General features: G+C 34.9%; 1 protein-coding gene across 4 annotated transcripts in view; it reads left to right on the top strand.

Moving 5' to 3' along the window:
* Tmc1 (transmembrane channel like 1) overlaps positions 1 to 4,040 on the top strand; it is a 157,293-nt gene extending 153,253 nt beyond the window's left edge. For all 4 annotated transcript variants that reach the window (XM_078047494.1, XM_078047493.1, XM_078047496.1 and 1 more), the window contains one exon: positions 3,444 to 4,040. In XM_078047494.1, the coding sequence (XP_077903620.1) occupies positions 3,444 to 3,449 (6 nt within the window). In that variant the 3' untranslated portion in view covers positions 3,450 to 4,040. The remainder of the gene's footprint in view (positions 1 to 3,443) is intronic.
* Positions 4,041 to 27,161: the final 23,121 nt, after the last annotated feature.

Raw genomic sequence — 27,161 nt, 5'->3', positions numbered from 1 at the left:
TTCCTGCCATCATTCCCTAAAAAAGATAGTATTACAACTATTCCCACAGTTTTTACATTGAATTAGACACTGTGAATAATCTAGAAATATTGGTTAGATGCATATACTGGGTAGATGTATAGGTTTTGCGCAAATACTAGGCCATTTTATAGAAAGGGCCTAAGTATTCTCAGATGCATAGAGAGTTGCTGAAGCCTGTCAGGACCTGCCCTTGGAATGGGGCTTGGTCATTTTCACTGAAGCACATGGAATGCATTGGAGAGGATGCATCTGCTTAAGAAAAGGGAAGAGGATGCCAGGTGGCCTCAAGTAACCTACTTTCAATACATAATTTTATTGTCTTATTTTATGTTGATCTTTTTAGAAAAAAAATTATTTTTCTATCCAGCAAGCAGAAGAATAAGGTCAATCCTTAGATACTGAATTGAATGACTAGAGTGACTTACAATTATTAGACTAGTCTTTTTATAAAACATTTAATTTTTTTATCAGTTCTGTATGTGCACATAGTTTAGAGCTACATAGTTCTACAAAGTTTATTATGAAAAATAGCATCTCTTCTCACTCTCTTAGACTGTTGTGTCCTCTTCCCTGCTCCCCACACCCAGTACCCTAAGACAAACACTTTCAACTCTTGGTTGGTTCTTTAGGTATTTGTCTCCAAATTGCACGTTGTGATTTTTTGATTTCTTAGTTTTATTATCAATTAAAACTATTAACTATGATAGAGATAAGGATTTGGCTTCTTTCACACTTAACCTCTCTATATATTATGTCCATTTAGTTATATTATGAGTTTGGTTGGGACAATGTACTTTCATACGAATATGTACATGTTCCTTGGCTGAGCTATGTAGTAAACTCTGGCTATTTGTGCATGTTTATTAATTTTGTCAGGATTCACAATTATCTCTTTTTAAACACTTTATTATTTTTCTATGTATTTATCAGCAATTCAATCTCTAAATCTTTTATTTATGAAATTATGCTCTAAATATATTCAGACATATTAGACATTAGTTTTTTTGTCCATTTCATTTCTTTGAAGAAATCTCTTCCAGAATCTTCTGAATTTCTCAAATCTCAAGTGGTTCCTCTTTCTAATGCTGTATAGCTGTCACCCTGAGATTTCCCTTTATTGTCCACCTGGAAGGAACTCTAGTCCTCTATCTTGTTTGAACATCCTTGCTTCTGTTCCCCGCCCCCCCCCCAAATTCCCCTTATTTTGGTTTGTTCACATGTGTTGGGCAAGTAACGGAGTGTGAGAAGCAGTTTTTCTGAGACCTTGCATGTCTGAAACTGTCTTTTACCCTCCCATTTGATTGATAGTTTGGGTACAGAAAATACCCATATCATTAGATTAAAAATATTTTTCCTTTAGAATAATATTCCTTCAGACCTTTCTATTGCCTTCTAGATCTCAGAATTACTATTGGGATGTCTAAAGCCATTTTGAATCTTAATCTTTCTTGAGTGACTTGTATTTTTGATAGTCTGCTTTACCTATGTGGAAAGTTATAAGCTCTTTTCATCTCCAGTGTTTTGAATGTCATAATGGTATATCTTACATGGATACATTTTTATTCCTTGTGTACTTTTCAGTAAGCCTTTTCACTCTGGAAACTCAGACTCTTTAGTTACATAGAATTTTCTGGAGTTGTTTGTTGATTTTTTTTTTCCATTCATTTTCTGTGTTCTCTCTTTTTGGAATTTGTATCATTTGGACATTGGACCTCTTGGACCAGTTTTTCCATTCTCTTACTTTTCTTTCTTATCCTCTCTTCATCTCTTTGCTTTACTCCTGAATATTTCCTTAACTTTAATTTTCAGTATTTCATTGCTTCTTCACTTTTGCTATCATAACTTTAATTTCTGCAAGTTGTTTTTGATCTGTAATTGTTTTAAGCAGCATCTTTTTCTTGTTTAATGGCATCATTGCCTTGTTTTCTCTTCATGAGAATATCAAAAATTGTAAAGTTTCTTTGCCTTTCATGGTCTTTGTTTTCTCTAAGTTGATTTGTCTTTTCTTGGTCTCCTTTAGAGCTTTTCCTCGGATGGTCTGTGGTCCTTGACACTCAGGATGCTAAGCAGGGTTTGCACTCTTTAAGCTTGTGGGTGGGTTTGAGGACAGGTCTTCACTGCAGGGCAGTATCTGGGCTCTTTGATGAACTGCTGCCAGTGTCTTTAAGTTTTTCCTCTCTGGGACAGAAAAGTCACTTCCAAACTTCTGCCTGGAGAGTAAAGATCTGCCTAGCAAAATCATAGCACCTGAGAATGGAAGAGTGCTTACATAGTCCCCTGTCTCTACTGTGTTACTCTTTGTAGTCTTCTAGCCCAGTCTGTTTTATTCTTTCTCCCAGTTTTCATCCAGGATAAAGAAGGGGGCAGTTAGTTACCCATTTGTGCCAAGTGGAGCAGTAGACAGGGATTCACAGCTGCTTCTCAGACAGCTAAAGTCTTTTCTTTGTATTGATTCTTCGCTTCCAGAATTACCATAGCTGCAAATTCCTATGTCCCTTGGAGATTTGACTGAAATTGATGTTGCTTTTCATCTGTTCCCTCTGCTGGCTTAGGATTTCAGGATGTTTGAACTGATAAGTCACATATTATTCATTTATTTGCTTGTTAGTTTCTAAAATTTCTGAATTGTTTCAGTTCTCTCCTTCCTTGTAGGTTCTTACATATTCTCACCCTGGGGGAAAAAATCTTAAATATCTTGTTTTGGAGAGGCAAAAGTTAAATCCAAGGCATTTACCTCCACACCCCAGGCAAACTTCTTTCATATCCTTCCACCAAGAGGAACAGTGATCTTATCTCCATCCTGATTCTGCACAATCTATAGTGCTTACCTGTTGGGATAGAGTATACCTTGGTGGAAATTGACTAGCACTATCTAAGTCTTTGCAGAAGATGACCAGGGAGAAACATGAACAGGGCTTTTGTATAATTTAACATTATCAACCTAGCTTTTAAAATGGTGAGTGGAAAATTCTGACATATAAGATCTGATTTTAGTTAAAGCTTATTGTTACTTTCATTGTTTAAAATCATGGTAAGATGCTATAGCATGTATTTATCTGATATTTTCCAATAATCTGCACAACTGTTCACTGAATACTTCTAAATGTTCATGGATAATGTGAAACCTTTTTATCTGAAAAATTTGAAAGGAATAGATTTCAATATTCATTATGTAAGCATTAATTAATAAATATTACCCCAAAAAGTAAATGTTCCTTCTCCTGTCTTTAGAACCTGTCAAGACTTTGTAAAATAAGAAATATATAACTATTTTGGATATAAAAATGCTAAGTATTATAGCAAAGTGAAACACATTTTGAAGATACAGATTTCAGGTTACCTCATTCAGAACCATTAAGGACATTGAAAGCAAAATTTTTGCTTAACTTGTACATTCATCTCATTCTCTCTCTTTAAAACAGCTGTAGCTGCTGGTGGCCAGTAATTTCCAGAGCTATCCTGGGGGCCCAGAACTACTCCACACCTTACTGCTTAAGAAGAATGTGCTGTGTGAAGGCCCAAAGAACAAGCACAGGGCAGTGGTGATTCCCTGTTCTATTCTGATGGATTATCAAGCTCTTGCTTATAGGTTAAGGCATGGTCAATCCTCCCTGGGCAAGAAGGATTTCCACCACCTTCTAAATTATGCTTTTGTTTTTCCCCTGCACTGCCGCTTTTTCTCCAGCTCAGTTTCCCTCACAGTTTTCCAAACAAATTGAGCTTAAAAATGGGTGTGATACAGTAATGTGTGTTACTGGATATAATTGGTAGGTTATTTATCATTTTTTGTCTGTAGGAATCATCTTTCCTATGTAGATTGTAAGCTATGAGCAGGGTTTGTATCCTTCTAACTCTTTTATATGCCTGGTATAGTGCTGTGCACAGGTAGGCACTGACTAAATGCTTGTTAATTAAATTGAATCAATTTAACTTACAGCAGTTGCATTCTGAAACAAAAACTTCTGTTATATGCACAAAAATGCTACTATAATATAATAAATAAATTATTTATCAATAGACCAAGTTTATTATCTCATTAGGTTATAATGCAGATGAGTAAATAAAACTAGTGTTGATTTATACTTGGATCATTTTTGCAATGTGTGGTAATAAGATCAGAAAATTGATTTGCCGTGTTGCCAAATTTAGAATGTGGGTGCCACCCCTTGCTCTTGATCTGCTTCATGAGGATCATGAGAGATGACAAATCGTCTCTGAAAGCATCTATCTCCTAAAGGCCATATACTTTCAGAACAAATGTTAATGTTATAAACATTCAGACATGATAGACAAGTTTAAATCTTCCCATGAAGATAATCATTTGAATTATTATAACACTAAATACCCTACTGTTTTAAAATTTAGAAATTTTAACCTTTCCTTTCTCCAGAGAGTTTTTCAAAATATTTTCACATTACTTCATTGACAAGGATCTGAAACTTTGAATTTATATCTAAAACTGTCTATGGCTGGTCAGAAAAAACCTTATACTAGATTGATCGGATTGTCATGGCTTATTTCTGTATTGCTTTTTTATGATCAAAGCCATAGGGAACATTTTAGAAGGCAGAGAAAAAGACAAAAATTTAGACTGCACGTTTTATTCTTTCTCAGAGGAATAAAAAAAAACCATTCTGACAAAAATATACAAAAAGCAATACTTAACACATACTTTGAATTATTTCCTTTGGCTTCTGAGAAGAACATGGTTAAGCGATAATCAGAGGTTTATAGTAACAAAACTTTAACCTGAACTATGTTTTCTTATCCTGCTGGATCCCTACAAGTCTCAAGGTCAGAAATATATAAAAAAGAATAAATAAGCAAGGATTTAAAAAAATGAGAGACTTAAGAATGAGACCGGCAGGTGTTCTTTGCTCTCAGTGCCTGTGTGCACTTGAATTTTTGGAAGAGACTTTGAGACTTAATCATATCTTAAACACACACACACACACACACACACACACACACAAACACACACACACTCACAACAAGAAAGAGAGAGAGAGAATAGTCATAGTAAGATTCTTTAGAATGAATCACCTTGGCTACTTAGCTTTATCCACCTACCTTTTCCAGGACTGGTCTGATGACTCCATGATATGAATAATAATAATAAAAAATGTACCCAGGAAATACTTTACCTCTTCTGGGAACTTAGATATTATATTAATACATGCCTCCTTCATAGATACCACTAGAAAGTTCTCATACAAATACTCATGGCTATTTAAAAATTTATAAGGATGATACATATTTATTACAAAAATGTGGAAATTTTTTAATAGAATAAAAATGTGAAAGAAACTTTGCAATTCCACCACTCAGAATAACATTAATTAATATTTTGGGGTATTTTTTTCTCCATATTTTATTTTTCTATTAATTAATTAATTTATTTTAATTAGGTATATATGACAGCAGAATGCATTTTGATTCATTGTACACAATTGCAGCACAACATTTCATCTCTCCAGCTGTACACGATGTAGCATTTCACCCAGCTTTCTCATATTTTTTACTGACCCATTATAATTATACATAATGGTGGAAATCATCATATATTTATGCATGAACACAATATAACAGTAGAATTTGGCCAATATCATTTCCCAATATTTCCCCTTTCCCTCCCCTCTTCCCTTCCTGTGGTCCTTTTTCTGTACTTTATTGATCTCCCTTGGATTTCCAGGAGATGCCCCTCCCTCACACTTTTCTCTTATTTTCTACTTCCTACATATGGGAGAAAACATATGACCATTGAATTCCTAAGTTTGGCTTATTTTGCTTAACATGATATTTTCACATTCCATTAATTTTTCTGCAAAGGACATAATCTCATTCTTTATAGATGAATAAAACTCAATTATCTACATATTCAAGAATACAAACAATAATAAATGCTGGTGAGGATGTGGAGAAAAAGGAGCACTTTCATACTGTTGGTGGGATTGTAAATTAGTACAGCCACTATGGAAATTAGCATGGAGTTTCCTGAAAAGACTAGGCATGGAAGCACCATATGACACCCCTATACCATTCCTTGTTATTTATTCTAAAGAATTAAAGTCACCATAGTATAGTGTTATGTACACACACGTGTTTATACCAGCACAATTCACAATAGCCAAACTATGGTGTATTTGTTTTTCAGACTTATAAATACATACAGATTCAATTAAATAGTTTACATCATAACATATGCCTAGTTTTATCATATATTTTCATTTAATATTTAATATAATGTTAATATTATAATCACATACAGATTCAAGAAAATAGTTTGCCTCATAATATATGACTATTTTTTCTTACATTTTCATTTAATATTTCCCAATGCCATCAAAGTGACTTTAGGACATTTAAAAATGTCTATAAAATGTTTCTTAATATTACTACAGCTTAAATTGTTAAATTGTTTTCTGTTGCATGGTTAGATTGATCATTGATTATTTCAAAATTAAATACTAACTTTAAATCTTGTTTCCTTTAAAGAACATTTTGTGAATAATGATGAATTATGGGTACAGAATTCTAAATCAGTATATTCACATTTTTAAGGCAGTTTTGGCAACTTACTGATATAATTATATTACTTTCTGTTACTTAAAATATATTTCCTATTTTGTAGCAAGTATCCTTAGAATTAATTCAATTTTTCTCATGATACCATTTTTTTGTACCTGCATAATAAGCTCTTTTTGGAAACTAGTTCAATTTTTAAGAATGTTTAAGAAAAATAATATCATGTTTTTGGAAGCCAGATCTCACGTACTTTGTCAGATCAAGTACTATCCACATTTGATAGCCAATCCAAGATGCCATTTGGGAAATTAACATTTTTTTTCCTTATTTGATTTATGAAACATTTGACCATAGTTTTATTTATTTATTTATTTGGGTACTAGGGATTGAACTCAGGGACACTCAACCCCTGAACCACATCCCAAGCCCTATTTTGTATTTTATTTAGAGACAGGATTTCACTGAGTTGCTTAGCACCTGGCTGTTGCTGAGGCTGGCTTTGAACTGTGATCCTCCTGTCTCAGCTGCTGGGATTATATGCATAGGCCACTATGCGGGGCTACATTTATGTTCTGATTGTTATTAAAAATAGCAGTTCCAAAATCATGTCTTTAAATAAAACAGAGAGTTCCTGCTTTTTCTTAATTTTTTTTTTTGTGTGTGCTATTCATAAACACCATGTTTTTCAGGTTACTATTGTGATTCAAACAAAAAGTCTGGGGTGCACCATAGCATCTTATCTATCATTTGTATGAGTAGTCAAATTCCTTGTGGATCACTCACTTTGCATTATATATGAACCAAAAGCAATGAACTAAATTTGAATGGAATTAAAATAATTCATAAAATAGCACATTAGTAATTGGTCACATCAAGTAGATCATGACATCCAAATATGTCCAGCTTGTCCAGAGTAATTTGAGCACTGAGTTCTGATTGACTATTTGGAAATTTTGCCAAAGTTTTAAGGGAAAAATACCATCATAAAAGGAGATTAGAATATCCATGTTCCCTGTAAAATTCTAAAATCGTCACTCTCCAGAAATCATCTGAGAATAATTGATCAAGTTCATCAATTACTTTCTCACCACCAAAGCCATTGCTGAGAGAATAGTTAAGAGCAGAGGAGAAAAAGGTCCAGAAGAAGTGAGACCACAGTCCATCTTCTGAGTTAACTGCCTTTTAAGCAAAGACATCATGCAACAGTCAACACATTATGTTTAAGGGAGTGATGAGGATAAACTGGAAGAGAATTAAAAGATGATAAATTGCTTCAGACAGGAAAACATATTCACCAATTTGTCAGACGATTCTTAAAAGTTATTTTGCCTGGCTGATCTTCAAAGGTAAAGAAAAGTTCTGAACATCTGATTTCCATTAAGACAGAATATAGCAGTGCTTCTTTTAGATAAAAAGGAATGGAAGCAGGCACAAATTAGATGATGCCCGTTGCAGTAGGAGGAAATGCCCTGAATAAGAATTTGGAAGGTTCTAGAGTTCAGGATACTAAGAGTTCATTTTCAGCTAAAATCCTAGAAAGGAGGAGAAGATTCTACTCAAAAACTTACTAAGTCAAAAGTTAGCTCTCCTCAGCTTTATTCCATGTGCCATATTGTTTCTACCAAAAACAGGAATAAAATATTTGCAACTAAAAAAGAAAATTGGCTAATAGAACGGCTATGATCTTTGAAAACCTTTAAATCTTTTGGAGGTAGACGTTGTATAAACTTAGCCAGCTCATTTTCATCTACATAGGTTCTTATCTATGTGTCTCATTGGCCCTGGTGGGCTAGAAGCTCAATGTTCTATTGGCCCTGATGGGCTTGGAGCTCAGGAGTGACCTGCTGTATTGGTGAAAGATGAATACAAGGTGGAGCTGTGGAAGCCATCTGTGAGTGATCTTATTCACAGCAGCTAGATTTCCATGATTTCCCTCATTCTCTCTTTCTGATCTCACTGAAGATAACTTGTGTGAATCTAGAAAGCCAACCCGTCTTCAGGTAAGTTGGTAACACTACCCACACACTCAAAAAATATTGTGGGGTAATTAACGTCAGGCCTCTGGAATCTGGCATTGAACATAGCCAATCTCTTTCAACAAAGAGGATATAAACAATAAATAATTACAAACACATATAAACTGTATAAATGCATGAGTAAATTTTTTTAAAACCTGTACAGATAATGACTACAAAAGGTAAAATAATGTCAATGTGATAGAGTTGCAGGGAGGGCTGCTTTACAAGGTTATCAGAGAAGCTTATCTGAGTCTAGGGAGTTGAGATAAGAAGGCACTTCTGTGAGTGACTTTGATTACTTTAGACCCTGTGGGGAGTGGAAGGGGTCTCATAAAAAGGGATCTAAATTACCACTCACCAGACAGTTGGGAAATCAACACTAATTTGCTTATTTTAGAGAAACAAACATCACTTTAAAAATGTTTCAGAATATAATCCATACCTATTCCACAAATCACGTTTTATTAAAATCAGCATGATTGAATGAGTATGATGACCCAGACCAAGAAATGACAAAAAAGAGAAGAGTTCTCTATTCCACATGCTAGGCTTTTTTAATCACATGAGAGCCAGTTTGCTGCATATTGCTTTAACTGAGATCACAAACTAAATGCCAACAATAGTCAAGAGAGTATCAGAAAAAGTAAAGCTGTCTTGTGTGGGCTATAACGAAATGTTGATCAAGTGTCGGATCTTAGGGAGCACCAACTAAAGTCAGCCTTTCACATCCTTAGATTCTCCATCCACAAATTTAACCTACTGCAAATAGAAAAAAAATTTTTTTTTTAACAATGTGTCTATACTGACCACATGCAGACTTTTTTCTTACTATTGACTAAACACTATACAGCAACTATTTACACAGCATTTACACTATATTAGATATTATAAGTAGAGAAGATTTAAAGTATCTGGGAAAATGTGCATAGTTTATATGCAAATTACCTTATTTTATATAAGGGACCACAGATTCTGGTATCCACAGGAGTCCTAGAATGAATCTTCCACAGATACCGAAAGACTACTATACTTAGATTCCTGCAAATTATTGTAGATGTAGTGCTCCAAGGTTTTCTGATTTTTAAAGAGAAGCTAGAAACTCGATTATTATGGCTCATATTAAAATGCTTTAATGTTAACAATTAGTAGAAATTAAGATAAACATAGTCTTTTGTCAAGCTGCTGTCCAAGAGTCATCAATATACACACTGGTATTTCGGATATTAAAAGTTCTTTGAATAAATAGCACTTTTCCGCACATTCAGAAACTATTTGTCAAGGCTTTCCTCATCCTTTTCTTTGAAAAATGCAATTTCATTCCTAGCTCCCTAAAACATTTGTTTTTTTCCTGTTACAAAAAACCATAGAGTTGAGGGTGGCTCTCAAAATATGCTACCACAAGGTGGAGCTCAAACTTTTTTTTTAATAGTCCTATATGAAGTTAACACTAATTAATGCAAATACAGAAACTATTATCTGATGGCATCTTAAATCATTTTCTGCTGATATTGCCTGTTTTGTTAAGAATCGTCGCACTGACTATAAAAAAGTAGCGAACAAATAATAAATACCCCTAAAGCCCAGTATCAGTCTAATTTTTAATTTTCTTTTTATTTTATACACTTAATTTAATTTACTTTTTATAGATTTATACTGCAGGCAGACATGAAAGAGCCAGAAGATAATAAATTCGGAACTATTGGAAATTATGTAGGTTTGGAATACACATTTCCAATTTAAAACAGAAAATAAATAAGCCCCAAACAAATTATGATTTTCTAAGACAAAAAATATGTTTTCATTAGTCAAAGGGAAACCAGTGATTTGTCTCTATTGGTCTGATGTACCTAGAGAGCCCTCTCCAGCTTAGACAATGTCCTCTGTAGGTTTTTTCTTCTTCTGCCCTTGGAGTTTTGGTGGACTTTAGTTTTCAAATACATTGCTTTTCATGCCATGTCTTATACTGAGATGTGGTTTGCTTGTTTGCTTCTTGTTTTATTTTCTGGTTGCTTCTGCTGTCTGGAAAGTGCTTTGTTGGGTGCACCCAGACTATAGGTTGTTTTGAAAATTTTGTCTTTAAATAATGACTTTTGTTTCCAGGTTCAGGTGAAATCCAAAGCCTTTTAAATAAAGTTTTCCAAATCTTTTCTGCCATGGTTAATAATCTACTCTTCTATGATTATAATAACACTAAATTAGGCTTCCTCTACCACAGGCACTGTTATGAACACCTGGCACAGATTCCCTCATTAAGAGCCCACACCAGTCCTGAACTTGCATGAGGAGCATCCTTGTTTTATTGGTGAGGCCCTTGAGCGGGAGAGGCTGACAGGGACAAGTCTCTGCAGCTGCCCTGGAGCTGAGGACCAGCTGGGTCCAGTCTGTGTTCTTATTTGCTAGGCTACCATGCCTCCCTAAAATTTTGCATACATGTTTCATGGCCTTGTCTGAATATTTATAACTTATTATTATCACAGTATTTATGTATCTATTTGCCCTGCTAGAATTTGAGCTCCTGAAGGTCACAGGCTAAGTCTTGTCACTGTATGAGCTGGGGCCAGTGCTGGAGCTTTCCACACAGCACAGAAGCAGGTGCCACAAAGCAATGATGAAATAAATAGAATCCAGAGGCCAAGGACAAGGTAGAATATCTACTGTGTACTGTCTTATCTTTTGTGACCTCCTCTGTAAAGCATGACCTTCCTTGTAAAGCCTGGAGAAAGACAATAGTCCCCCCTGCCACAAATATTTTGTGTGGGGTGAGTTGAAATCCGTGAGATATTTGGTTCCGGATCTGGCCCCTGGAACTCGGTGTGCTAAGAATTACTACAGCTGACATTTGATAAGGATGAATCTTGTTGAATTAATATTCATGAGACTTATACACAAGTATATCGTAGTTCTTAAAACAGTTTTCTAAGCTTTCAAAAAATGCCTAGTGAAATTATTAGTATTTTACTGTCAATTATGTTTTGAGTAAAGAATCTTTAAGGAATTCAATAGTTGAATGGATCAAGGAAATGTGGCATACATACACAATGGAATTTTACTCAGCCAGAATGAAGAATGAAATTATGTCATTTGCTTGTAAATGAATGGAACTGGAAAATATCATGCTAAGTGAAATAAGCCAGACTCAGATAGTCAAGTGTCAGGTATTTCTTTCATACGTGGAAGCCAGAAAAAAATAAAAGAATTTTTTAAAAAGTGGGACTGTCATGAAAATAGAAGATAAAACAGTAGAGTAGAGAAAGTGGAATGGAGGGGTACAGGGGAGGGATAGGAACTGTGGAATGAAAATGACCAAATTATGCTATGAACATGTCTGAAGGTATCCCAATGAATTGCACTTTCATGTGTAACTATTATACATCTATTAAAAATAAATTAGAAGGAAGACCAACAGAGTAGAGAAAAAGGATCAGGATGAGAGTGGTGGAGAATGAAGGGGGTAGTAATTGGGAATAGGGATTGAAATGGAGCATATTATGCTATATGCATTTATGAATAAAACCCTACAAATATGTAAACCTGTAATGCACTAATAAAAACTCCAATTTTTAAAAATCTTGAGGATTAGTTGGTGACTAGCACTCATAAGACAAACCTTGACTTATACATATATGATATATCCTTCTAATACTGGAGTGTGTGCACACACACAAACACATACACAAAAACACAACTTTATATATAGTAAATATAAGCAGGAAAATTTATAATGAGAAAATAAGACTAGTAACCTTGCTCTGCTTTTCTTATATCTAACAAATACCTGTGTTATGGTTTGGATGTGAGGTGTCCCAGAAGCTCACATGTGAGACAGTGCAAGAAGGTTCAGAGGAGAAATGATTGGGTTGTAAAAGGATTAACCCAATCAGTGAATTAATCCATGGATAAAAATTAACTGAGTAGTAACTGAAGTAAGAAGGTGTGGCTGAAGGAGGTGGGAATTGGGTCGTGGCTTTGGGATACATATTTCCACACAGCTCGCTCTCTTTCTCTCTCTCTCTCTCTCTCTCTCTCTCTCTCTCTCTCTCTCTCTCTCTCTCTCTCTCTCTCTCTCTCTCTCTCTCTCTTTTTCTGATCATCACCTGAGCTGCTTCCCTCCGCCCCCCATATTCTTCCACCATGATGTCTGCCTCACCTTGAGAACTGAAAAATAGAGCCAGCCTTCTATGGACTAAGATCTTGAAACCATGAGCTCTTAAATAAACTTTTCCTTCTCTACAATTTTTTTTTGGTTGGGTCTTTTAGTTGAAGCAGTGAAAAAGCTGACTAAAACAACCTGTGAACCTCCTAATAACTTTTGCTAAGATAATTTCTGGTTTTCAATCCTCATAGACAAATTGAATAGCTTTCCCTTTTTGCTTTATTTCTCGAGGGGTTTTCTTGAGATTCTGAAAAACGAGAATTTCCCAAGAAATAATGAGGCAAGGATTTCCACATTGAAATGTCAGTATAGGAGGTCTGGGGTACTGTTCCCACTTTTACTGCTGGAAAGTTCTCATACTTTTCTCATAATATGAGTTTCCTCATAAATCCAGGATGTTGACCTTTTGTGTTTCCAGAATTTCTCATAATTTCTCATTTAAGTTCTCCATTTTATGTTTCAATGTGGCTGAATCCCTTAAAATATATATTCTATTATTGCTAGATTTTGGTGTGATCGGGAAAGATCATATCCTTTCTACTGACTTGAAATATGCTTAGCATTTCCATTTTCAAACTTCATTGCTGTACTACAGATAGAAGTAGAGGCTCTTACAAATGCAGAGTTGGAGACAAAGGAGGTTCTTTAGAAGAGAAATGGTATTAAGTGGTTTCTTTAGCTTGTGTCTGGGAGGTAATTTGATCACTAGTGGTTTGGTTTTTATTTTTATTTTTTATACATGAAAATGAAACATTCTTATAGCAATAATTGCTTTAACATATGAATCAGCATTTTCTGATTAAATATTGGGTTCCATTATTCTATGATATTCAAATGACAGGCCATATAACTGTTGCCAACTTTCTTTGCTTCAGATCTCCTAAGCTCACAGTTGCTAAGCTCACACCTTTCTCATGACCTGCACTCTTCCAGTTAACAGGTGTTTGTCAGAATCTTCATCCCTTGATTTCTTTATGACATTCACTGCTTTGTTATTAGAATTTGCATATTCAATGCTTTTTAAAATTTTATTTATTTTAATTAGGTATATATGACAGCAGAATGCATTTTTGATTCATCATATACTATTGAAGCACAACTTTTCATTTCTCTGGTTGTACACCATGTAGTGTCACACCATATGTGCAGTCATACATGTACCTAGGGTAATGATGTTCATCTCATTCCACCGTCTTTCTTATACCTATGCTCCCTTCCCTCTCTACCTTCTCCTTTGCCCATTCACAGTTTTTCCATTTTTCTCCACCCCCATTATGGATCAGCATCCACTTTTCAGAGAGAATTTTCAGCTTTTAGGTTTTGGGGATTGGCTTACTGTGCTTAGCATGATATTTACCAACTCTATCCATTTACCTGAAATGCCATAATTTTATCCTCTTTTAATGCTAAGTAATATTTCATTGTGTTTATTGAAAGGGTAATGTTTCTAAGCTGCAAAGCCTGAGTTAAAATGTAAAGGATCAGGCATTGTAAACCTGCTTCTAAACTGCAAAGCATGGGTTAAATCCCTGAGGCAGTTAGGACAAGGCCCCACTGGCCATTTAGTTGAATTATGGCCTGGAGTCCTGTGCAATTCCTCACGTAGATATTCAGGGTCCGAACCAATCAGTTTAAATGTAACCCCCTCCTTAGGAAAGACCTATCACTCCAGCCAGCCCCGTTCCCGCCAATAAATGTACTAATCAAGTCTAAGAATTATTGTTTGATTTTCCCACGGTGTAAGGTGATTTGTTAAAGGAGACTGTGATGTATGCAAGCCCCCCCCTCTCCCCAAAAGGTGTACTTAAGCATTGTTCAACCCCTGCTCTGGGCTCTGGGCTGCTCTTGCTTCTTGAGTGGGCCTAGAGTATCAGCACGCTGAATTGGATCCTAAATAAAAAATCCCCTTGTGTGTTTTGCATGAAGCCAGTCTCTTGTGGTCTCTTTTTCCGACGTTTCCCCGGTCCCTTACATTATTGTATAATCAACATTTTAAAGGAACAAAATCAGTGAGAGAGAAGAATCCCTCCCACTCTGCCCTTCCTTTATCACCCTCAAGAGAAGTTTCTATCATCCTTGGTTTATCGTAGGGGAAGAAGGAATAAATTAAATCTCTCATGAGAAAATGCTGCAGTCTGGCTGGGCACAAAATAACTGAGCTGCCACGAGGCACGTGTAGGTTCAAACAGGAACTACTTTATTGCTCAAACTCTCCCCGGCACTCCAAGTGCACTCCCCAGAAACTCTCTCCGCTCTCAACCTGGAACTCTGTGGGAGAACTCAAAAGTAGTGGGCGCCTGAGGCAGCAGGAGCCATCCTATTGCTGGACAGCAGGGATTTATATACAACTGAATACACAGCCTGTTTCAATCCAGCATCATCCAGTCACAGCAATTATACACAGTTTAACTTAATTATCATCATCTTAATGGCATCACCTCTCAACCACTCCTTCTGGCCATCCCAACTCTGCTGTGGCTCTCAACAAGAAAAGGCATGGGATAGCAGACATCCTTGGCCTGAGGATGTTCATAGTTCATTTCACACAGTTGACAAATGAGCATTGCAAGCTATAGATTTGTTTGCTACCTGAAACCCAGCATTTTAATTTTCTAAGACAATACTTATACAATGAGGATTAAACAATGAAAGCCTCTTATTAATTTTGTGAACTTTAATTTCCTTGCAATGAACTCTTATTTTTCTCAAAATAGGAGAAGTTTGATATTTTTACATGCAATTGAAAACTCTGATTTTTTTCTACAAGTCAACATTTAGTGATCGACAAAATAGAGAAAGATTTCAGTGGATTTAGGTTCAGTACTGAGAGAAATAAAACTAAATATCAACAAAGTTACTTAAGTGGTACAGAAACAAACTTCATAAATCTGCTGGTAGGGAAACAGCTCACAATCTATTTCTTTTACAGAAGAAGGAAGGGGACAATGTTTCACTTTCTCTGACTCCTTTTGTGAAGGATCTTAGAAGCTCCAATGAAAGGGATGCAAAAATATTCTCATTTCTTTCCAAAGTCTGCATTGCCCTTTAAGTATGTTGAGAAAATTTAAATCAACTGGAAATTTTCTTTCAAATTATTATTTTCTCCACCTTTGTTGACTTTATGTTATTGCTGTGTAAACAGTCACACCAAAATGTAGTCTTAAGATTATAATGATTTATTAGTTCAGAAGACCCTGTGGATTGTCTGAGTAGTTCTGCTGGCCTCGTCTAGATTCCCTCCAGCAGCTGTATTCATCTGGAAGCTACACAGGAATGTCCAGGATCGAATCCATCTCTCTCTGGCAGTTGGAACTGCTTGACAGCTGGGGTGCAGGGAATTCTTGATTCTACTCCACATGGTTTCTCCTCCTGTAACCAAGACTGGACTTCTTCACAGGATAGAGATCTCAGAGTTCTAAGAAAATGAAAGAAAAAGCTTCATGACATGTTTAAGCCCAAATTTGGATTTTTCTTTAAATTTGTTATTGGCGCATTATAATTATACATAAAAGTGGGATTTGTTTTGACATTCATATACACACATAACACAGTTCATTTAGTTTAATTCTCCAGAACTTTCCCTTTCATTCCCATTTCCCTCCCACTGGTCCCCTTCCTCTAACTTACTGGACTTCCTCCTATTTTCATGAAATCCCATCCTTAAATTGCTCCCCTCCCACCCTTTAATTTCTAGCTTCCGTATGCAAGAAAAAAAATGGCATTTGATTTTCTGAATCTGGCTTATTTTGCTTCACAAGGTGCTCTCAAGTTCCATCAATTTTTCTGCAAATAGCATAATTTTGTTCTTCTTTATGGAAGAATAAAACTCTATCATGTATACATAACCATACTATCTTTATCTATTCATCTACTAATGGATACCTACCAAGCTACCAAGCCAGGAACGTGTCAAAAGAAGTTGAAATATTAAACCAAAGTATGGACAAGGGGTGAATAGGCACCACTTCTGAATTTGAGAAATGGTAAAGTTATTCTTCAGAGGGACATGGGAGAACTTTGTGGTCATCTTCATAAACAATCTACCACAATTGTGTAATATCTACAGCAAAATATTAAATGCACATACCTTGACTAAATATTTTTATAATATTTTTCCGAGACTATGACAGGCTGGGTAATTTGCAATGAACAGAAATTTATTTGGCTCATGGTTGTAGAGGCTGGGAATTCCAAGATCCAGGGATTGCATCTGGTGAGGGCCTTCTTGCTTCATTATAACATGGCGGAAAGCATCAAACAGACAGCAAGCAGTGAGAGGGGACTAAACTCATTTGTTATAAAGATCTCACCTTTGAGATAACAAGCTCATGTTCATGACAATGATATTAATTTATTAATGAGAACAAAATGCCCTGCCTCTCAACACTTGCACATAAACTATTTTGGGGGACACATTTAAAACCTAGCAGTGGCAATGTTGAATTTCAAGGTTCATTCAAGGACATGTGTGAATAAGAGTCATAAAAATAGATGCTGAGGAGAAAGAGCATCTTAGAGTTTGAAACAACAATAGTAAGGGGTAGCAGGACTGATTACACTTGGATTCATGTGTAGTGGTTGGGTATCAATTTTGTAGAACAGGAGATCAAAAGGCAATATAGAGCACAAAAGATGATGACATGATTGATTAATGACAAGCATCCTTCCTCTCTTGAGCCACAGGGCACATCAAATTAAAAATGGAATCTAGAATTCAAAGGGATGTAATCAGAAAGTTGAGAAGTAAAATTTATTTTAAATCCTGACTAATCATTATACTAGTATGAACTTAGGGATTTGTCTGATATATTGGTAAATTAAAAAAATGTACTATCATACACTTCTTATAAAAGCGGGGGGGGGGGCTAAATTATCTCACAAAGTCAATGTCATTACTCAATTCAAATTCAAAAGCTTTGATAATAAAGTCATCAGGATGATGTTCAATGGACTGGAAAGCATTCACTACCCAGAAATGTATGAGGAAATAAATCAAGTCTGACCAACTCCAGAGGAGTTTTCCATGTTTCCAGAAAGGCCTCAGAGTTGGATGCATTTTCCCGATCCACAAAGAGTGTGAGACTGTTCTGAGAAATGTTTAAGACACTGTTTCTGAACAAATCAGCTATGTATTGCCTTTACAAGATTCACTAGCAGGAATGATCATGAAAAATGATCCTTAAATATATGAATTTGTGGTCTCTGCCTGTTTATCTCTTCTGTACTCCTTTTTCAATATTTTTAAACATTATTCACAGAATGTTACCTTCTCAGGAATTCCTTTAAAAATATTTATTGAACATTTGCTATGTGTCAGAGCCTGAGCATGCAAAGAAAAATAAAGCCTAAATAAGTGTGTGGTTAATTAGAAGAAAAAGCCTTTAAAAAATATCTTTACATTTTAAAAATCCAATACATGAAAATTTCAGTCAAGATGGCACTGGATTTTCAGGTTTGCAATGCCCCATCAGCTTCAAAAATAAAACAATAGCTAAAACGAAAAAATATAAAATGTAAAATCCATGGCTATACTAAGAAGCTTAATATAGCTGAAGTCATAGGCCCACTAGGTTCCTGTCTTTGGCAGTTAATTATCTGTAGATTCGGTACATGGAGACATAAATGTACTGACAGTTCCTTCTCTTAGCTCCAATGAAAAATACATAATACATAATTCTATCTGTGTCTGGCATGTTACAGAGAGAGTCGAATGTGTTGATAGGTCCTTTAGTTCCATGATGAAAAATGCATACTTCAATTTTCACTTTATTAAACTTAATTTCTTTTTTTTTTCAGACTGTTCAAGTTGCTTTACTTAAGTACAAAGAAATAAAACATTTTAATTTTCTGTGTTTCTGTTTTAAAATACAGTATACTGAATTAACATTAATTTTACTATTTTCAAGATTTCCCTTTGCATTTATACCTGTGAGAGACATTTTTAGTGTTTTGACAAATTCTTGAAGGTCACAGAATCATTGAATTTTCCCCACTGCTTATATATTTATTCGACAGTGCTAGGGATTTAACCCAGGGCCTCAAGCATGCTAGGCAGGTGCTCTACCACTGAGCTACCCTCTTACCTCTACTGGTTATTAAGACTGCCTGTACAGTTGAAGCTTGCAGTGTCAATTGTACAGCCCTATACTACCGAATAAATCAAAGACTGCCTTCAAACTAACATGTGACACTTAAAAACTTCATACACATTCATGAACTTTAAAAAAAAATATTTACACATTGTAATTACTTTATTGCTTAAATACATTTTAATTTTAAAATATTTTTAGCATACAGATATCCCAAACCTGAGATTGTCATTGTGAAGCGTGCAAAGGAGATATCATCAGCAGAGACCCCTGATAATTTTGGTATAGTATAGTACATTCTTATGGTGTTGATTGCTTGTCACATGTTCATTGCAAGTAGCAAAGCATCTACTTGATGGAACTTCTTGCTTTAAACTTAATTTCTTAAGCTTAAACCCTTTTTGTTCTTTAACATTCATTTAAAAACTGAACAATCACTACTCCTCTAAATATTTTTCAATAACACATACAAGCCTAATACATTACAGCATATGTATTTAAGTTGAACTGTCTCAAGTATTTAAATGATTATGAACTAATTTGCTTTTTATTCTTCTAAATATTTAGTTAAAATCTGAATATAACACATGAAATTCTCTTACAATTCTTTACATGAATTAAAGAACATAAAAAAACACATACTCACAGTATTGTACCAATTATAAATATGATGGTAAAATTAAAATGGTTGCAAAGTAGTGATGAAAGCATTAACTACATTAATTTATTTCATTTCATATCTACATTTTTAGTTTTGTTCTTATGCCTTTATCAAGATTGTAGTAATTTTTTCAGTGTTGATTTTTATTGCCTTTTAAAGGTAGAAATGACCTTTCTAAACCTCAAACTAAAAGAATATCTTCAGATTTGGCAAGGTCTAGAGTTTGTGTTCTTGATTATCTGGGTCTTGGTGGAGTTCCAGGCTCCAGGCAGTTCAAAGTGACTCAAAGCTGAGTAAATCACTTAGGATGAGGAGTCCTTTCTAACACTAAATCTCCCTTGTTGTATTGTGAGAACTTCAGTCCATGTATCTTATGAAATTTTATCCTTTTGAAACTTGATGCTGTCTAGAAATTATGCACATTTTACAAGGGACAGCGATAAGAATTAACTGTTCCTGTTGTTAAGAGATGCTGTTTGGCATGACTGGAATTTTTCACAAGTGTTTCATTGTAACTAATAGGATCATCAGAGATGTCATCTTCTACAACAAAAGAAGAAAAGCTGCATGGAAAGAATAAAACTTTGTTTTAGGTTTAGAAATTGTGAGGAGCATTTTTTAAAAAATTTAAATTCATTGTAAGGAATACATTTTTGGTTAAAAAAAAATCCAGATCCATATAAACTTTTGCTTTCCTTCTAATGGCCTGAAAAGAGCCATTTTCCTAAAGACCCTGCTCCCCTTCAGCCCATAATAGTATTATCACCCAAAAACTATGTATGTAATGCACATGTGTAATATTGGTGGGGAAACAAATTGCTGCTACTATTGCATCATTTTTGGTCCGAGGATTGAAAAATAAATTTTTTAAGGTCATGAATTAGCATTTATACTTTCAAATTGACTATGTATGTTGCTATACCTCACTTTTCTCACAGCATGAGGTTTAATGGAACATCTGATCAAAATACCCCAGTTAAAAAAAAATCAAGAGAAAGACAATTTAAAAATAAGCAAGTATCTTTACTTGAATGACCAAATATTTCCTAAAGAAGCAAGAACAAATAAATACTAATAAAACTTATTGTATTTAAATTTTCTACTGTTAAAAGACAATTTAAAACAAAATTAAAAGATAAAACTATACAGTGGCAGATGTATGCAGGCTATATAATCAACAAAATTCTACTTTATAGACTGTATAAAGCAATTCTATAAATTAGTGAAAAACTAAAAATAATAAAAATGGGCAGAGTATGTGATGATTCATTTAAGAGAAGAAAAAACCTAAATGGTTAATAAATTTAAGAAAATTTACTTTACTAGTAACTTGGAAAAATACAGGTAAAGAAAATCAAGACACCCATTTTACACTTGAAGACAAGACTATAAACTAGTTAGGACAGTATGACAATGATATCAGTTTCCTTTACATTGGTTTGAAGACGTTTTTATTGTCTTTCAAATCAAGATGTATCTTACACTTGAAGAGGGTCTAGAATCACTGTCCACCAAGTGAGGGTTTTGGGTATAGATATCAGTCTCCAGTCAATTGACATCCTCTGATCAGAATAAGAATGTCAACTTCCAAGTGCTTGGATTTAGTGAAATGCAGATAATTGCAAAATATATAGTGCTTCTCACTAAACTATAACAACCACCCAAGAATGATGTATTATTATCCACATTTTATATTTGGGAAAACTGTTCATTGATCTTCTACCCAATGGCAAAACTGGGTTTAAAACTAGGAAGTCTGACACCAAAATTTGAGATTTTAAATATACTTACTTTCTCTACCATGTATTGGGAATGATGTGGGACAATGTTAACTCATTTGCATTCTTAATGGAAATGCACATATTTATAATCACATTGGAGACAAAGTTAATGATAAATTAAAATTGAAAATTGATATATTCCATGGTCCAGAAAAATCTCTTATAGGAATGTTTCCTAAAGCAGCACTTTCATACTTCTTCAAAGATATAATCTGTTTGAAACAAAATTGATTGTAGCAGAGAAACCACTAAGACATTCTAAAAATCTATCATAGAGAATGGATAAATAAATTGTGGAATATTCTTATACTTCAAATGATGTGGTACTAAAATATATGAATGTCAACGTAGATAAATTTCAGTTAAGGGAAAATGCAAATTTATGAATGATACAAATAGTAATAAATAAATCATTTGTATAAGTTTAAAATGCAATATTACAGTTTTATTGATTTATATGTGCCTGCAAAGCAATAGAAATGTAGATGGGAAGGAGTCATAACAACCCAAAGATGATGGCTGCTTATTGGGAAAAATGACAAGGAATACACAGAGGAGTGAAATGTCAACTTATTTGACATTTTATTTCTTTTAAAAATTAACCAGAAGATCTAAATAAATTTTCCAGAAGGTTATCATTTGTTCATTCTGAATAGGGATCCATTTTACTTTTTCTATCTCTATGCTTTTCTTATATTTGGAATATTTAATTGTTGTTTTTTTCTTATTTTTAAATGAGTAGTGCAAATTTTTGTGGAATTATAAAAATACTGGCTTTCATTCATATGCATTGGAAAACATTGTTATGTCTTCATATTTCAGGCTAGTAACAAATTTTACATTGAAATTTCTTTTAAAACTATCATAAAATGTTAAAACAATAAATTGACTATTTTACTGGACTTTTCAAATAAAAGATTTCACTGTGATAAGATACTTATAAAAATTATTATCATAACCGTTTTTAAGTGTACAATTCAGTGGCACTAAGTACATTGACATGATTATACTACTATCACCACAATATGTAGAACATTGCTCAATTTAAAGCTGAAATGACTCATTATTCTCTCTCCCTGAACCCCCTAGCATATTTTCAATCCATGTGAATTTGACTCTTCTAGGTACTTCACAGAAGTATTTGCTACAGTATTTGGTTTTTTTTTGTGATTGGATTATTTCACCGAGAACAGTATTTTCAAAGTTAAAGTATGTTATAGGATGTGTCAGAATGTCCTTCCTTATCAAGGCTGAATGACATTAATGATATACATATACAGTAATTCCCCTATCTGTGGTTTTGTTTTTTGAGATTCAAGTTACCATAGACAATTATGGTCTGAAAATAGCAAGTGGAAACTGCCAAATTTGACCTTGCAATTTCCCCTCTATATATTCTCTAGGAGTTTTGTAGTTCTAGCTCTGACACTTATGTCTTTCATTCATTTTGAATTAATTTTTGTGTATGGTGTGAAGTAGGGATACAATATCATTGTTTTGCATGTGAATTTATTAAAAAATTCCTACCTTGGATGATCTTGACACCCTCGTTGAAAATATTCAACTATACATGTGAAGGTTTATTTTTGGGTTTCTATTTCTAGTCCACTGGTCTGTATGTCTTTATATCAGTATTATACATTATTGATGATTGAAGCTTTTAATAAGTTTTAAAATCAGGAAGTGTGAGACTTCAACTTTTTTGTTTTAATTGTTTTTAAATTGTTTTAATTGTTCAGGTCCTCTTGAGATCTCACATGCATTTTAGGATAGATTTTATTTCTGCAAGAACAGTCATTGGGGTTTTTAAATGGATTACATTAAATTATGTAGATTTACAAGGCCTACACACCCATATAGGAAAAGATATCAATCTTTTGCCATTATTTATGATGTCACTTCTACAGTTCCTGTATATACATTTATGTGTGTATGAATCACTTCCTGTTGTTTTTGTTTTTAATTATGATTTTCTAAAAAGAATATTTAATATTTTTATTGACCAAATTATTTTCTTTTATTTTATGAAATTCATCTGAATTAGGATATTCAGGCATTGAGACCGAAGTGGGTCAGAAATTATTCTAAAGTTTTCAAATGAAAGAATCTAATACAGGAGTTTGGGGACACTTAGGTAATTCTATGTTAAATACTTGCTGGGAACATCAACAGCCTCTCTAATTAAAGGAGTAAATGGAGGTGATGGGGTCACAAGCGTCCAGAAGCATGGAGAAGGCGACTACCTGAACCAGTTCTGAAACTACAAATGAAATTCCACCTAAAAGAGATGCTGGGATTACTAAAGGCCTGCTTGGCAGGTGATGGGACTCCTTGCTGTGGGTGCGGGAAATGCTGGAAGAAGATTGGAAAGCTAGCTTCCTATTGCTGCTAGAAAATGTCAATAGAAATCTGGAATAAGAATAAGTACCTTCTCTCCAGTACTGCCTTCTAAATTCCTGCCAGTACTTCTCATTTTACTTCCAGTAGAAACTAATGGGAAACCAGTTGGTTAGGAAAAATATATTCATGGTCCTTGGAATCATAAAATCCATGGCAGAATGTAACAGGGCAGCAGGCAAATGTTTTCCCCAAACTGTTTCTTAGGCAGTGCTTCTTGTTGAGTAAAACACATTCCAGAAATTCATCTCTTTGGATCCTGGTGTCTTTCTTTTTTGAAACATGAAAGATGCCTGCTGCCCTTGAATCTTCATTTGGGTTGGTGTATTTCTAACAGGTTAGCTATCTCCACCAGGTGGAGTCAGAGGCCAGTTTATTAAAGGGTTAAACTTAAGATGTGAATTGGATGAAGGGTTTCAGTTTCAGATTGGAGGATGGAATAAAAGTTAAGCACTCCTGAGGGGACCCCTTTCCTCAGATGTTCCTGCTGGAATCTGACCTTGTTATCATATTTGCTTTGACTCTTATGTCAGTGTGCCCCCATTCTCTGGCTAGGATTTAGGATGCTTTGGTTGCAAGGAGCAGACTCATTCCAACTGGCTCAAGAAAAAAAGAATTTTATTATAAATATACACTAGGAATATCACAGACATTTCTGAAGGAGAAATGAAACACAGCCAGGGCTTACTGGGAGCAGTGGCTGCTCTTTGCTTCTCTGAAGGAGCAACTGGTTACTCTTATTTCTGTCTCTGTTTATTCATTATTCATTCATTAAATATACATGGAGTCTTAACTATAGTTCTGGGTCCTGGATTTACAGGGGAAGGATCAGGCATTAAATGTGAAGTGAGGAATTAAATAAGCTCACACTCGTGTGATTATAAATTATGATAAATAATATGAATAAAAATGTACTGCTTTTAAGAGAGATTGTAATGTGGGAACTTAATTACTAGTAAGAAGTGAGGAAATAAACATTTGTAAAGTTTCATTTAAGTATAGACCTAAAAAAGATGAGCAATGGTTTGCCAGATTGAGAATGGGTCGGATCAGTTCTAAAGGATTTGAAACAAAGAATGACTCCATTTCCTATGCATGAGTGAGCACTCAGTTTATTATTTAAATAGCCTATTGCTTTAATAAAGGGGAGACACATTTGTGATGAAGGGGGAAATCCTATCAGAATTTCTGAAAAACCTGCACTGTAGATATCTGTGAAAAAAGCGGATAGTTCAGTTACTTTCAGACTGATAATTTTGTATTTGCTTCATGTGTAATTGAAAGTAGAAATTGTCAATTCGTTATATGAGTTCAATGTTTCCCAATACTTATTATTAATGTAATTTTCAAGCAAATGAAAATAATTTGTCTTCTGTTTAAATTGCCCAATCTCCCTGTTTCTCGTGGGAGGTTTCTTATCTTAACTAGCAGATCTGGCTCTCTCCACTTAAATGGAACAAAAGTAAGCTTGAGCCAAGCTCGTAAAGAGTGTCCAATTTACAAATGACTTTTCTTTTAAATCAAGTCATGGAGACTACAACACACCACTTGGTACGCGTATGGGATATAACGATGCACACTGATACACAGCTGACAGTCAGAGGTTGACATACCCCTCTTATGCCCTCTGACCACTCATATAAACCAGACTACTTATGAATTTGTGTGCCAGCCATTCTGATTCACAGTGTGGTTGACTGTTTCCTCCCACCCCCATACCCATGGCACAGACAACTATGCACAGTGAAATCCATTGATGTAAAGTGTGTCAGTGACAATTCTGGTCCCCATGTTGATATTCATGTACTTACTGGATTTGGGATAATGTACTCAATAGATAAAAGAGTCACAGGGAGCCTCATGGAGTAAAAGAATGAGTAAGAAATAATGACTATTTATCCTAGCTATCTAAGTCCAGCCAATGCACCATTTAAAAACCCTGTCTATAAAGGCAAAGTTCCACTTAAGTTTTCTGAATAAATGATAGAGCTAGTAATTTAAATGAAAACTTTCGACTAATCCCTAAATCCCTTGGAATTTATTAAAGGGGAAGAAGGCATCCAGAGTTTTTTTTTTTAAATCTCTTATTATAAACTCCAATAGAAATAAGTAAGTGAATTTTGTCTTAGCTAAGAGCATTTCATTATTTTTAAGATTTGTGTGTGTGTGTGTGTGTGTGTGTGTGTGTGCGCGCGCACCCACACAGAGAGCAGTTAGACTGCCCCAAAATAAATCAAGATACAAAACTTTCCCAATGCTGAAAACTAATTGATATTTTCTTTGGCTATATGGGCAAGATTCTCACAAACCAAATCATCCAAAATTAACTAGATAAATTAGTTCCAGGATGGACCATAGTCACAAAAGGAGAACATTACATATAAAATTACAAATTTTTACTCACTTTTGCTGATGGTTTTAGATTTAATCTTTGTACACAGAAAGAAAATGAGGGAGCCCAGCAACATTTTGAAAATGCTTTTCATATCTTAGTGCACTGATCAAAGTAACAGGCTAAGATTCAAATGCCAGCTCTACCAGTAACTATTGTGCAACTCTCTGTCAATTCGGCTCTTTGTGCCTCAGTGCCCCAGCCTATGAAATGGGCATCATTCCAGTTTATATACGCCATGAGATTACTATGGGAATGGAACAAGATCAGGTTTCTAAAGTAATCGGTGTGTAAATAATCCCTTATTAAAATCTTATATCATTATTAACGGCCCATGGTTTTGTTTCATTGCTTATCTCAGCCATGGTATGCCTCTGGAGCAGAGATTCTCAGCTGGGGGTGACCTCGCTCCCCACCCCCCGGGGAACATTTGGCAATGTCTGAAGATATTTTAGGTTGTCACAGGGGGAGGAGGGGTGTTACCGGCATCTAATGAGTAGAATTCAGAGATGCTGCAAACATTCCACGATGCCCCAGCAGCCTCCACAACAAAGACTTAATACAGCCCCAAATGTCAATAGTGCAAGGTTGAGAAGCCCTGATCTAGGAATTAGTGGGCCTCTTTGTTACTGAGTGTGTGTTGTGTAAGTATGTGACTTTGTGCTATGTTCTCCACTTTACTCTCTGCCTCTCCCCCCATTGTCCTGGTCTATGGGCTCTTGGTGGGGGGGTGCAAATTCTGGGTCACCTGTCTTCTAGTCATGCCTCCAGTGTATAGCTCAAGGCCTTCCCAGAGAAGCCCTGGTGTATTCTTGTTGAAGGGTGTTTAAAAACTGCCTTTCAAAACTCTATAGTAAAGGGCTAAATCTACATGGTGGATATTGCATGGTGACTGTTTACTCTGGACCAATGCTCAGAACACGCATCCCGACAAGATGAAGTGTGTTTGTGGTCCAGAAGTCAGAACACGTGTTTAGGAGTTAGACCTCAGTTTGAATTATGCCCTGCATTTACCACTTAGCTTGTGTCTTTCAAAAATCATAACAACACTGATAACAATACACGTATTCTGGGATTCTGTAATGGATTCCTAAAATAGTGGGAAGTTTGTAGTTTAAACAATA

Source organism: Ictidomys tridecemlineatus, chromosome 4 (genome assembly GCF_052094955.1).
Source record: "Ictidomys tridecemlineatus isolate mIctTri1 chromosome 4, mIctTri1.hap1, whole genome shotgun sequence".
NCBI lineage: Eukaryota > Metazoa > Chordata > Mammalia > Rodentia > Sciuridae > Ictidomys > Ictidomys tridecemlineatus.
The sequence above is the reverse complement of the archived record's forward strand: the minus strand, read 5'-3'. Positions and strand labels throughout refer to the sequence as shown.